The following is a 13307-nucleotide window of genomic DNA, read 5'->3' as shown; positions in this document are numbered from 1 at the left end:
AGCCTTCACCCCTCTGAATAATATCTTTCTTTCATTATAAGAGTCTTAATTACTACAACTATACTGCACAAATGTCAATGGATCGTTTCATAGCCGTGGCTTTCACAAGGTTGCAGGCTGAACTTTTGGGAGTGCATATTTCAGGTGTGTGCAAGACTAGTACGAATAAATTTTAAAAAAAAAGTTTATCACCCAGTGCCAGTGTATGGCACTCCCCGATTGTCACTGGGGTTAATCTGACACCACTTGCATATATACCCCTTTCATCCTAGTCACTTGCAGAATCACCTGAGAAATTCAATGGGATTCAAATGTGGAATATTCAATGAAAATTCCTTCTCAAACTAGCGAATAAGCGCGGGTTGAATTTCTTGCATCCACTCTTCCGCAGTGGAAGTACACATTACGAAGCATGCCGATTCGGTCAACAAGATGTTGTTGGCATGCTGACTTTCGCTTTTCATCTAGGAGTTTCCTCATTATGCCTTTCACACAACAGCATCACCCAAGAGTTCCTGAGACATTCAGAGAACGGATGACAAGGAATGGTTCTAGGGTAAAACTTTTGAAAAGTCACTGGCATTTTGTCCATGATTTCACCTGTAAAATCTTCCATACTTCCAAATCCGCAGGGCAAACCAAAGACATCTCGGTTGAAATTTGCCAAGCGTTGAAGGGTATGACAATAATAACAATTGAAACTAGTGTTAGTGTGACGTTTGTGAGCGTAGGTGAACATGGCACATGAAGGATTAGTGTGCAATCCATACCTATCCACCCACTCAGCTTATTACACAATGCCAAAGTCAAACAGATGACACTGAAAACATAGCCGTCTTTTGGCAGAATCATAGGTGCTGCAAGTAAAACAAGAGGCTACCAAAGACACAAATAACATTCCACCTTGAAAATTATGTTTTTGATTTGGCTCGAGTACAGCTTACTCATTGCGCCCTTTAGTGTCCTTCAGAAACTATGTATATGACTACAACAATACAGCCGTCCCACCTAGAAGTCACTGACACATGTATATCGCCATGTGAATCAACACAAACTTGATCAAAACAAGCTGTCATTATTTGTATATTTTTCCTTTCAATGAACCTACTTGTCATGGCATACCACCCTGAGTCCTTGTGCATATCAAAAATGTGCACGTTCGCAGAGACGTAGCCTCTGAACCACACCTCTCAAGCAGTTTGACACCTTGGAAATGAACACATTCCATTGCCAGGTTTCAAGACGCTTACCCCGTTTATACTGTGGGTGGGTTTCAGAGCCTCTTCAAAGAGGTTTGATCAAAGCCTGCTCAAAAAAAAAAAAAAAAAAATGGTCTCTGGTCTGTTTAATACTGCTCGGGCTGGTTCGCGTAATCAGACCCAACTGGCTCCATTTCTGTGGTTCCCCCTGGATACACAGTGCGGGCTTTTGAATTTTCTCACGTAACTGCAAACGTGATTGAGCGCAAAAGTGTGCAAGTTGTGAAGCGTTTATCAACAATGGTTGGTTACACCAGCTGAGTTATTTACGGTAGCTGGCAATGACCATCAGTGCAAAACTTCCAGGTGATTGAAAAAGCCGAGGTTCGAACCCTGTAGCATTGTACTGCAGCCGAGGCTCTTCAAGCAGGGAGGTGTACTTCAAGGCTGCTAGGCCTATAAGCAAGGAGGTAGACCTACTAGACGAGCTTGCCTATAGTACCTCCTTGCTATTTCATGCTTTGAAGCCATCCCCTATGGGTAGTTTCAGAACCTGATCTGATCAGATCTCCTTTTCTGAATTCTCTCTGTTTAAACTGAGCTGAAAGGCTGCTCTACACTGCTACAGGAGGATTCAGAACCCCCCCCCCCCCCCCTTTCGCTTTAGAGTATAAATGGGGTAACTGGCAGCATCATAGCATCCCTACAGAGAATGACATGTTCTCCACCCCCCCCCCCCCCTCAGTTTCTTTCTCTTACCAACTTGTGTAACAAAACAAGGAAATCACCTCCAATTATAACAGAGTACATGTAAACTACAATGACAAATAACTTAACCGCAGGATCAGAGAATGGTTCTCAATCAAAGAGAAGGATTAGATGAAAATAGCTTCCTGTATCTTTGTCCACATAGCCTGGTGTCTGTGTGCAAGCCGTCATAATGGATCTCACTTGATGGTATCACCATTTCCACACACAGTGAAATGCTCTGTCCATACTCCTCACAAGACTAGGTATATGGTTATGATAATATATTCAAAAGTCTATGGGCATAAACCAGGCAGCTTTAGATGACAGAAAACTGGATTATCAGTACTATGAAGACTGCATTTGCTACCAAGGAAACCATGAAGTTCTAAGGTTTACATAAAGCTGGGTGGAAGGGGAGGGGAAGGTGAATCCTCTTTTCTCTCCAACATATTCCCGTTTCCTTTTTTTTAATCATCTGACTTTCCATTTTTATTTATTCCATTCAGTACAAAGGCCAATACAGTGTATGAACAACGTTTGGAATGGCAGTTAAATCAATCCATCCCTGCCTGTGATGCCCCCTCCTACCTCATCCCCCCCCCTTCCGACTAACTCCTGCATCATACTCTACTGACTACATTAAACATTTCAACTCGTTTCGTGTTCAGTTCAGTGTCAGTGTCATTGACACCCTTGGCATACCATACACTTGGTGCCGACACGCAATCGCATACCTACCAGGGAGAATGCAGGGAGGGGAGATACTGTAGTTCAGCAGGCGGCGATAAGGTGTATCAAGTGTCATTCACAGAAATCAAATCAAGATCACTCACTATCATCACCCTACATACACTTAACACATGACATCCATCACCAACCAGCAAATCAAACGCAACAGGTTTTGACATCAGACAGACAGACAGACAGACAGCCAACGGACAGACAGACAGACAGAATCAGAGGCAGAGTAGATGAAGGGAAAAACATGAGAGTCGATGCGGGGCAATTTGTCAATCAGTTGCAATGAGAGTGTTTGTACAGTACATTTACTGTTTCAGATTGGCTACATACATTGCTCTTTTGTGACAAATGCGAGGCATTCAACACAGTACTGACTCACATATAGTTCCCACTTTGGGCTTTGTTTTTGGGTGCCTAAAAAAAACCAACAACAATGACTAGGAAAGTGAAAACTATCACTTTAGCATTAGCAGAGAAAAAGCTAATGAACTAATGCACAGCAGTTATTAATTTTCTTGCTTGTCATTTCTATTGATGTTTTGGAAACCTTTTATATGAAGGATGCTTAAAGGAGCACTTTTGCTCTGGTGTTATTTTTTCCCCACTGACTTCCGGATCTCCTTCCGGATTTCTGCCATTTTTTGCTTCATTTCTTCTTCCTTACAGGGTCATTTCACGAACATCTCTTACAGTATTTCTCCTTTGATGAAACCATAAAGATAATTCATGATACTCTGGCAAGAGGGGGAAAAATACAAACAATGATGTGAGATCCACACTAAACATAACAAAGGGCCATTTATTAGATTACAGAATGTTCTTCAAGCTCTTGATGATCACCCTATCCTCATTGAATACATACACCATATTACACCATAACCTGGTCCCAGGATACTACAGGGACAGTGTATTTAAAGGGGGAAAAATCCAGTCCAAACATAAGATAGTCTGATAAGAATGAGTAAAATATCATGAGTTCAACAGTAAAATTTTGATTGAAATCGAGTGGAAAATAAGGAATTATGACATTTTGAAGTTTCGCTAATTTTTGAGGAAACAGTTCCTGAATAGTGAATATGAATATGCAAATGACAAAGTGAGCATGTCATCCCCTCACAACGTGCCATATAGGTCATACATAAGATTTTAAAATTTCCAGTTTTTCATTCAAATGCAATTTTTGCCCGAGGCTCAAATTCTGGTAGGCCCTATATCTAACTGATCACTATTCTGAAATTATTCAACCAGGAATAACATCATGTTTCAGACTTCAATGACAGAAACATTGAACTTTCGTCATTTTTTTCCGACACGACCAATGGAAAATTGAGAGGTTTTGACACGGTCATCTCACTCATTTTCTTATTCATATCCACTGTACAAGAACTGTTTTGCAGAAATTAGCAAAATTTCAAAGTGTCATAACTTCTTTATTTTTCATCTGATTTCAGTCAAATTTCTACCGTTGAGCTCGTATGATTTTACTCTTTTTTATCAGACTAATTTATATTTGTACTGGATTTCCCCTTTAAATACTTCACTGATCACACTCTTCACTTCTCCTGACTAAAGCCTGCTTGACAATGACTGGCCTTCAATCACAGTTTGGTACAATACAATGTAGTCTTTTCCTCCTTCCTCCTTTACAGCTACCAATCTAATAAAATAAAATAAGAGACTGATACACAACACAACCAGTTTTAATGTCGTGATCAAATGCAACGGATAAAAATCAAACTCCCAAACTCCTACACATATTTCTATCTCAATTAAGGGTCGTCTCATTGTCCCTATAATTACTTTCACTGTGTCATTAAGAGCTAAGAAAGTCTCGTTTATGTACAGTGGGTTATAGGGCATAAAAGTAGAGCGGACTCATTGTACGTGCAGCCTGCTTACAGTGTATGTCGACTTCCTACAACGGTTTCTGTCAATATTCGTTTCGTGGTATCGATGCTAAACATCATACATAGGCTTCCGGAAAGTCCCACAAATACTGCAACAATGGAATCAAGTCCAATAGGAGAAGATTTTCAGTTCTTACAGCAACTCTACGGAGGGGGGAAAAAATCATCACAAAGATACAGTGTAGCTCTTGCTTCCCTGACAGCAAATAATAAACACCAGGGCCCGAATTCACAAAGGTGGTACAAATGAAACCATGGTTTAAACCATGGACAAAAACCATGGAGCGCCAAGTGTCGCACGGAATATTTCGTTACGAAATTGGTCATTTCGTCGACAAAATGACCGTTTCGTTGACGAAATGTTCATTTAGTTACAAAATGTTGTCATTTCGTTACAAAACAATCATTTCATCGACGAAATGACTGATTTCGTAACGAAATATTCCATGCGACACTTGGTGCTCCATGGTTTTTGTCCATGGTTTAAACCATGGTTTCATTTGTACCACCTTTGTGAATTCGGGCCAATTTGAGGAAATCACTGTCTTCAATGAAAAGGAGTCCAGGGAATAATTTTCCAACTCAAATTCAGCAATTTCAGCTAATGAATAATATTTCAAATGGTATCCTGTACACTTCTACGGAGGAAAACTACTACACAAAAATTAGTTTGTGTAGCAAACTAGCAATGGTATAAAAAATGCATAAAAAATTGCGATGCGATACCAGGAAAATTATTCCTTGGAGTCAGCAACTCAAATACTCAACCAGCCACAATGTGGGCCCACTGAGAAGTCAAGCTGATTTCCAGCTGAAATTAGATGATTTGTTTGTTTGTTTGTTTGTTTGTTTGTTTGTTTTTTGCTGCCATGACCATGATAAACAGAGAATCAGATGCTATAAAATCAATTGCAGACATAATAGTACTTAATATAAAGGCTGAGACGATTGGGGGAGGTTTCAGATCAAAACCAAACAATTATCAAGGCCACCTCAAATGCACTGTCTCTTTTAGATTAAATCAGCCTGATTAAATTAGTTTTTGTCTGATTGGGTTGGGGCACAATACATATGAACACAAACAGGCTTCTCAGAATATGAAAATCAATACCAAATATTCACAGGATAGTGATTTGCTATTTACACCATTTCTTCACAGGGGGTAGCATGGGGGAAAAAAGAATCTTTTTTTAAGAATAAAAAAAAAAATGGAATATCTCACCTGTTGGCGGAGGAGAGCTTGGAGGCGCGTCAGCAAACTTCATCATGTCTGCTCTCAAAGACAATCGTGCCATGAAGAAAATTCAAATTTTAAAAATCCAACTCGGTAAGCTCACCATCAATGGCTAAATGTCGGCATGAAAATTGTACACCCAGCCTTTTGCACACACAGTCAGTAGAAATCCAGAAATATGTAAATTTATGCTGAAAAAAGTAGGAATTCGCATGAGGTCATCGCAAAATGTCATTAGCTCTGTATCATGTTCCCTTGGCAGGATGGTACAGCACCAAATATATTTCACACACACACACACATATATCACAGGCCCTATGGTGCATTATCCATACTTGCAGGATACATCAGCAGCAGCAGCAGCAAGGCAGGGACACAGGTTGTTATCACATTGACAGGCAGACGGCGATGTTCAGAACTTCCTGAAAGCGATCTATGTCCATCATGTGCACAGGTCACACATTGAATTAACAGATAAATACAGGCAATTATCAGCTGTGTGTACTGGCCCTCAGGCAATATTGGCCATGTACACAGTAAATGTACAGCTTCTATACCGTGTTTGTCAGAATGTCGTAGATGGGATACTGCTAGTTTAAGTGTAGGCTAAGAATCACTTTGCTGCAATCACATCCAACTAAAAAGACCATCTCTGTCAAATTTCCACCAAATGGTCAAACTCTCAGCTGTGTATCACCATTGGTCAGACAGCTCTACAAAAGAAGAGAAGACTACAAAAGAATCCAACCTAGCTGGCATTGAAAGGCTAGACAACATTCTTCATGTGTTTCTCCTCACACAACTTTCAAAGAGTCTCTGGAGTTTGCGGTGCCACCAGCGTGTCACCAGTTCCACCGACAGGAGCGCAAGTAACAATGTGACTGCATTCCTTCTCTCACTCCGCTGATCGCCCGTGCTGCAACAAGTTACATGTCTCTCTACTCCACAGACTGTATGCCTTGTGTTTGGTATTAAAGCTCCCTACTCCTGTTGATCACGCCCCCACAGACAATCCACATACCAATGCAAACACCGCCATCACCAGCCACCAGCAAACACAGCTTCACTGGCCAAGAGAGAATTGGCAGACAGACTCACAAGCGAGCGTACCACAAACCAGCTGAGCAGAGGTGCTAGACCCCTCCCCCATGATTTGACAGCTTGGGGCAGCCCAGGCGGAAACTCACCTTGGCCATAACAATCCGGCAGAGCCCCATGGGAGCACAAAAGGAAAAAATAGTATAATATGAATTGTCATCTACCAAAATGCAACCATCATTCTACTCCTGCTTTTCTACTACTCCCTCCAATGTCACTGCTGTTAGTTCATTCAGGGAGGTGAGGAGTCTCACCTGCCTGGTTCATTCTACCATGGACTCTGATTCTACTTTCTAGCACTCCTCTTTTTCTCTTACTATAAGTGGAAGGGGGAGGGGTAGGTTCATAGGGAGGGGCAGAGTGATTTTTCCATTCTTTTATTATCTGAATACATCCCCCCCCCCCACAAATGTGAACTGCTCTCCTCATGATTGCCTGTAGATGTAGTAGATGCTTCAAAGCCAACCAATTACTTCTCATCTTTTTTCACCGTGCTGTGTTCGTATCTTCGTAAAACTACTAGAATGAATATAGAATGTTTCCAAGACAACAACGCCATTATTCAGTTTCTGATGTAACTAGAAGACAAATGTCAAGACTCCAATGTTCAATATTTAGGGTCTACACACAATCAAAGAGTACTTACCACTATAGCACAGAGAATATCTGCCACATGTATCTCATTCATGCTCTACCAACCAACCTCTGAAGTGACACAGGTCAGAGGTCACACGAAGCAGGGACCTTTCTGGTACCCCTTGGTCTCACAAAAGAAGCCATAATATAACCCCTCTACCCCATCCATTATAACCATCTCTTGTTGGTCTGCATCAATCTACCTTCTGTGACACTTCAAAAATGTAAACTTTGTTTTTGTGGCACCAGCAAGGCAAAAATATCAGAATTCTTCGACTGCTGAAGACCACTGGCAGGCCGAAGTGAATCGGTGGCTAGAGTTATCAAATATTCAAGGCAATGCCAGTATTTTAAGAAGCAATATCACAAACAAAACATTCAGTTGGTCAAGAAGAGCACTTACAACATTCAGTTGGTCAAGAAGAGCACTTCCAGTTATGCCTTCTTGCCGGGGTAACTGACACCCACCTTTGGGCAAGTTAACCCGTTGAGGACGAATCCCGAGTATACTCCGGCAGGTGTCTATGGGAAAGGCGTGTTGTAGCAAAATCAAACCGTCCTTAACGGGTTAATTGAGCAGGTTTGTACCTGTAACATGGGGCTCTTGCTCGAATGACTATTTGGCCATGTGGGAGAAATATGTTTTGGAATGCCATGTCAAGTTCCGTCAATATTCAATTCAACCACATCTATGCAGTCCTATAATTCACCTTTTATTTTCCGTGCTATTCAAGATTTCTTTGCACTTAATTTCAATTTTGTTGAACAAATTATTTTTCTACAACACAGCTGGAGATAGAGAAACAAATTTCTGTAGTTATTTAAAGTTTCCTTGATTCACATAATATTCCATATATATCATCAAATACATTCAATGTCTTTATTGGCCTGACTGGATTAAAGATAATAGGCCTATAAAGTTTTGGTACCTCAAAAGTTTCCCTGCGTTTCCTTGTCTTAGTTTGTGTTTCAGGTTAAAGTACCTTTCATATAACTAACACTGTGAGATTTACTCGCCCCAAAGTGCTCTCATGTCTTTGTAATCATGCAATAATGGTTTCGTACCAGAGCAGAGCGGGCTCTGAAAAATTCGAACGAGCCGTTAGTTTGACTCGACACGGTACCGCGAGAATCAATATACACGTATTGTACGAAACCATTATTGCATGATTATTAAGACATGAGAGCACTTTGGGGCGAGTAAGTCTCACAGTGTTAGTTATATGAAAGGTACTTTAACCTGAAACACAAACTAAGACAAGGAAACTCAGTGAAACTTTTGAGGTACCACAACTTTATATTATCTTTAAATCACCTAGGCCCTATACCATACACACTCACTCCTTCATAAAGGGAGAAATCTTGATTTTCAATTCAATTTCAACTCATATCACCAAGATATCTCCTACTTGCATGCTCAAGCTATCAGACTTTAAGAACAATAAAACCTCACTATTTCAAATATGAATGATTAATACAATCCTTTCTGACTGCAGATTCAACAGCTTTCTTGTCAGTCAACAAATAAACAACCAGACCACAAAACAAAATACTTATAAATACATTTAATAAGAAATGGCCAAACAAATATGGAATTGTCACAGCAACAGAATGACGAAAGTCAAAGTCAAGGACAAACAAGGCACACATTCTGTGGCCAAACAATTGCTGCATTTGATGGTAGAAATCAAACAGCAATATTTGGATCGCGGGTGTTTGGAAAAACAATCTAGTCTGAAGTCATGCATGCAACATGAAGGCAGGGTGACAGTCAAATTAGGTCAATGAAACACGGGGGCACTATTATACTGCAGTACCAGATTTTTTATCGTTATTTTGCGATACACATAGCATCTGTTTCTTGGCAATAACTGCAATATCAAACAAACACGCCCACTCTCTGTGCGCCCATCAAAAGAAAAACTCATTATTTTCATACCCACTTCCCAAAATTGAAGACAAGTTTGAAAAACACAAATGTGACACTAACACAAACGATGAAGCTGAATCTGAAATCAAAAGCTAGTTTTGTATGCCTAAGCACAAGAGTCTTGGGGCAATAATGGAAAGACGGAGACCTTTGAGAAAAAACTGCTTTAAACGATAACAAAGCTAAAGGGCAGATTATCAGAAAAAAAAAGAAATCTAAGCATTACCTCCAACATACAATTGTATAATATTCATCAACAACTGTCTCATTTCTAACAATAAAAGGTTGATACTAAGTTGTGTATTTTTCAGTCATCTAGACTGATAGTTTTGGCACCCTGAAATACTGTAAGCTGTTATTTCAGCATACAGATATTTTCGCAAATGAGGAGGTCACCTAGACATTTTCACGAGATGTCGTTTTCGCGATTTAACACCGAGGCTATCATAAATGCATCATTAGCCCATCCTATGGTGGCACTTTCACGCGTTGTTAAATTCGCGGTCCAACAGTAATTCACAAATTCTGGAAAATTAAACCCTCACGAAAATAACAGCTTATGCAGTATACATTGCCTTGTACTTGAACCTTGAAGTATTAATCCCTTTCAGCAGCTCCTTGGAACTATCCCGGGATGGTAAATGAGAGCAAAAGCAGATTTTTCCTTCAACACTCATTGCAGCAATTAACTGTAACTTGCCAGATGTGAAATGTGTACGGATGAAGCATCTTGACCAGATTCACACAGAAAAACAAGCTTTTTATGAAAATAATGAATTTTTAAATGTCTCATGAACAAATGAATTAGGCAATAGGAGTGACAACAAAGTCACAGGTCATTATCAAGGACTAACTCAAGACGTCTACTGAACATGTACACACAAACATTTTACTGCTCTGTTAGTTTGATTTCATGACATTGTGTAACATAAGGCATCTTGGGTTGTACATTGGTCTTTAAGCACCAATAAGTCAAATGACATGATTTAAAGGGATCGTACAGTTCTGGTTGAGACCCAATTTCAGGTTTTTAACATCTTTTGGTGAGATAATGACAAACCTCTTATGAAATAATATGAAAGAGCATGTAATTCTATGAGGAATTCAATGTTTATTTGATGAAAATTGGTTTTGAAATGGCTGAGATACCCAAAAAAGAGCGATTTTAATGAAGTGTGGTACCCACACTTTATTACGATCGCTTTGTTTTACTTTATTTTTGGATGTTTCAGTCATTCCAAACCCGATTTTCATCAAATAAACTTTGAATTCCTCTTAACATGGTATGCTCTGTACTATTTCATGAGTGTTTTCTTGGTATCTCGCAAAAAGTTAAAAGCCCAATTCTCAACTCCACCAATACTGTTCCATCCCTTTAACAGTGACTGAATTCATATTTTCACACAAGCACAGCACACATCATGTTTTCAACTACATTATCATACATCAAAACAAACATTCAAATAGAAACACTTAATCCTCTAGCTCAACAAATAAGGGCAGATGGGAGTCTGAGTCAAATTTGTGAAGATAGAAATCTTCATCGATATCTCACATTTCATTTTTCAACATGATGGTCTTAAGAATAAGCCTGCAAGGTTGAGAAAAACTTGCTCTTTTTTTGATATGGGAATGCTCCTGTGGAACAAGAACTGAGGACAGGTAGGCCCTAGTGTACACACCTACTGGGAAATTATATAGTAGGCCTATTGTATATTACGCTTATTACCAGGAAAATGCTCTCCTACGAAAAAAGCAAACCATAGGCTACAAGTGTGATTTACGCTTTTACGTATAGAGGTTGTACGTGAAATGCGAGAAAGTTATTAGCTGAAATATTATGCAAAATGTTCATTATCTTTCTTCATTATGGAGCTACAATTGTAGAAACACTGTAGGGAGAGATATGCAAACGAAAAGTTGTAATTGATTATACAGCTCACTTACAAAGTTCCAGGAGAGTTGATTGGACTTGGCCCATCCTTGGTGTCAGTTAGACAAAAACTCTAATCCAACAAAATGACAGCTCTCTTGACTAGTAGTGCTACCAATAAAATGATGATTTTTGGGTTGCAAAATAATGGCTGGTGGCTGGCTATGAGATGACTTCTAGCTGTTCAAAACCCTCAAACTTTGACTTTAGCTGCACTACACTATCAATGATCTCTTGATGTACGAGCCCATCGCTTTATATACCTCACTTTATATACCTCACTTTATATACCTTGCTTTATATGTTGGGTCTCAATTTCACACTCCCTGTGAGTATATTTTCTATTGGATTTGTAAGTCTCGTCAACACCTTGGGATTTCTCATCTATTTGCCATGTTGTGAGTCAGGTCCATAAACTACACTCTTGTGCTTATGCAACGGCTGAACAGCCACTCAGGAGTTCACCCGTAAAATGGCCACAATGAAATTTATAGCAAAATGGACACTCGGAAGTTTACAGTAAATTCCTCAGATACAATGACTGAGTGTGACAATCTATTACATCAAGTAATATCCTACTCCTGATAAAAAGATTTCACATGCAGCAACCTTCTTTGCCTGATAGTGTGAAGTAAAGATAGAACTTTCATTCTGGTTGTTTCAAGGAATACAACACTTACCTGGTCCTTTGAGAAATGTTGTTGTTTTTAAACACCTCAGTTTACTCGTATCTCAATGGAAAGGTTAGAAATTCACTAAATTCACACTTTCAAGGATTTAGTATTGTCCGTCATTTCCAAGAACCTTGCACACACGGCCCACACACTTTTGCAAAAATTCACCGCAACCACTCAGCACTGTCTACCACCATGGGGAGAGGGACGGTGCGAAGGAGGCTCATTGTACGCTGGCTACAACTGCCTGGATTTCAAGAATGTAATAGGATTGCCTTTGTAACACAAGTTGCACATCCTACGATCAACGAACAAGTACCATTGTTATATCCCCCTTAAATACTAACTACCCATCCATGAGAAAAGGTGTGTGTGTGTGTGGGGGGGGGGGGGGCAGGGATTGAGGGGGAAGTGCTCAAGGGATTTGCCTTTTGTTGTTGTTTTTTATACTATTCTGCACAACAATACGCAAGGAAGGAGAGCTTTAAATGTAACTGGCATTTGGATTCCCATCGGGGTATACAGGGATTGAGTGGAACAATGACAGTAGATAGAAGAACAAAGTGTTAATCGCTCCAATACCACATATCTCTACAGTGATGTCACTGAGACAGGAATGCCTGGCCCTGAAGCCAGCGGCAGGTAGGCGAGTCAGGGAGTATATTTTTGTCGACCACTGAAAAGAAAAGAAACTTTCATGTCGTCGCCCCTTTGTTTGAGGATAAGCGGTGGAACATGGAGAGCTTTTCACTGCTGTTCGGTAGAAAACATGCAGCAAGATTTAATCAATGCCTCCACAGTGCATACAGTGTGCAGCACTTAAAAGGAGTCATGCAAATTTTTGGATTCATTTTAGGATAGAGAATACAAGATGCCCGAACTAAAAATGGTCGCCCTGTATTCCTACACTTTGTGGCCGCTATCATATGGTACACGAATGACAAAATCTAGTGCTATAACTGATGTTCACAAACATTCAAGGAATACATGCAATTCTAAAAGCAGTTTGACAACAAGTTTTGAATGCAAGATTCTCTATCATTTCAATGAGAGATCTATCTAGAAGGAATACTTTTTACAATCCCTGAAACATCAATATTACGAAGCTGCATTGTAGAAATTTGTGAAGAGCTATTGGAATGGATATGTTATAAAAAAAACATGCAAAATGCACACAAAATAAAGCATGATTTTCAAGAGAGATC

The 13307-nt window shown here is 39.8% G+C and overlaps 1 protein-coding gene across 1 annotated transcript in view; it reads right to left on the bottom strand.

The window, feature by feature from the left end:
* LOC139727217 (rap guanine nucleotide exchange factor 1-like) overlaps window positions 1-6135 on the bottom strand; it is a 98364-nt gene extending 92229 nt beyond the window's left edge. Inside the window, exon 1 of the mRNA XM_071638174.1 lies at window positions 5820-6135. Coding sequence (XP_071494275.1) covers window positions 5820-5892 — 73 coding nt within the window. The 5' untranslated portion in view covers window positions 5893-6135. The remainder of the gene's footprint in view (window positions 1-5819) is intronic.
* Window positions 6136-13307: the final 7172 nt, after the last annotated feature.

The sequence above is a fragment of the Diadema antillarum genome, unplaced genomic scaffold, assembly GCF_040938485.1.
Source record: "Diadema antillarum isolate AM-2024a unplaced genomic scaffold, OU_Dant_1.0 seq00000122_RagTag, whole genome shotgun sequence".
Lineage (NCBI taxonomy): Eukaryota > Metazoa > Echinodermata > Echinoidea > Diadematoida > Diadematidae > Diadema > Diadema antillarum.
Note: the sequence above shows the minus strand (reverse complement) of the source record. Positions and strands in the feature narration are given on the sequence as shown.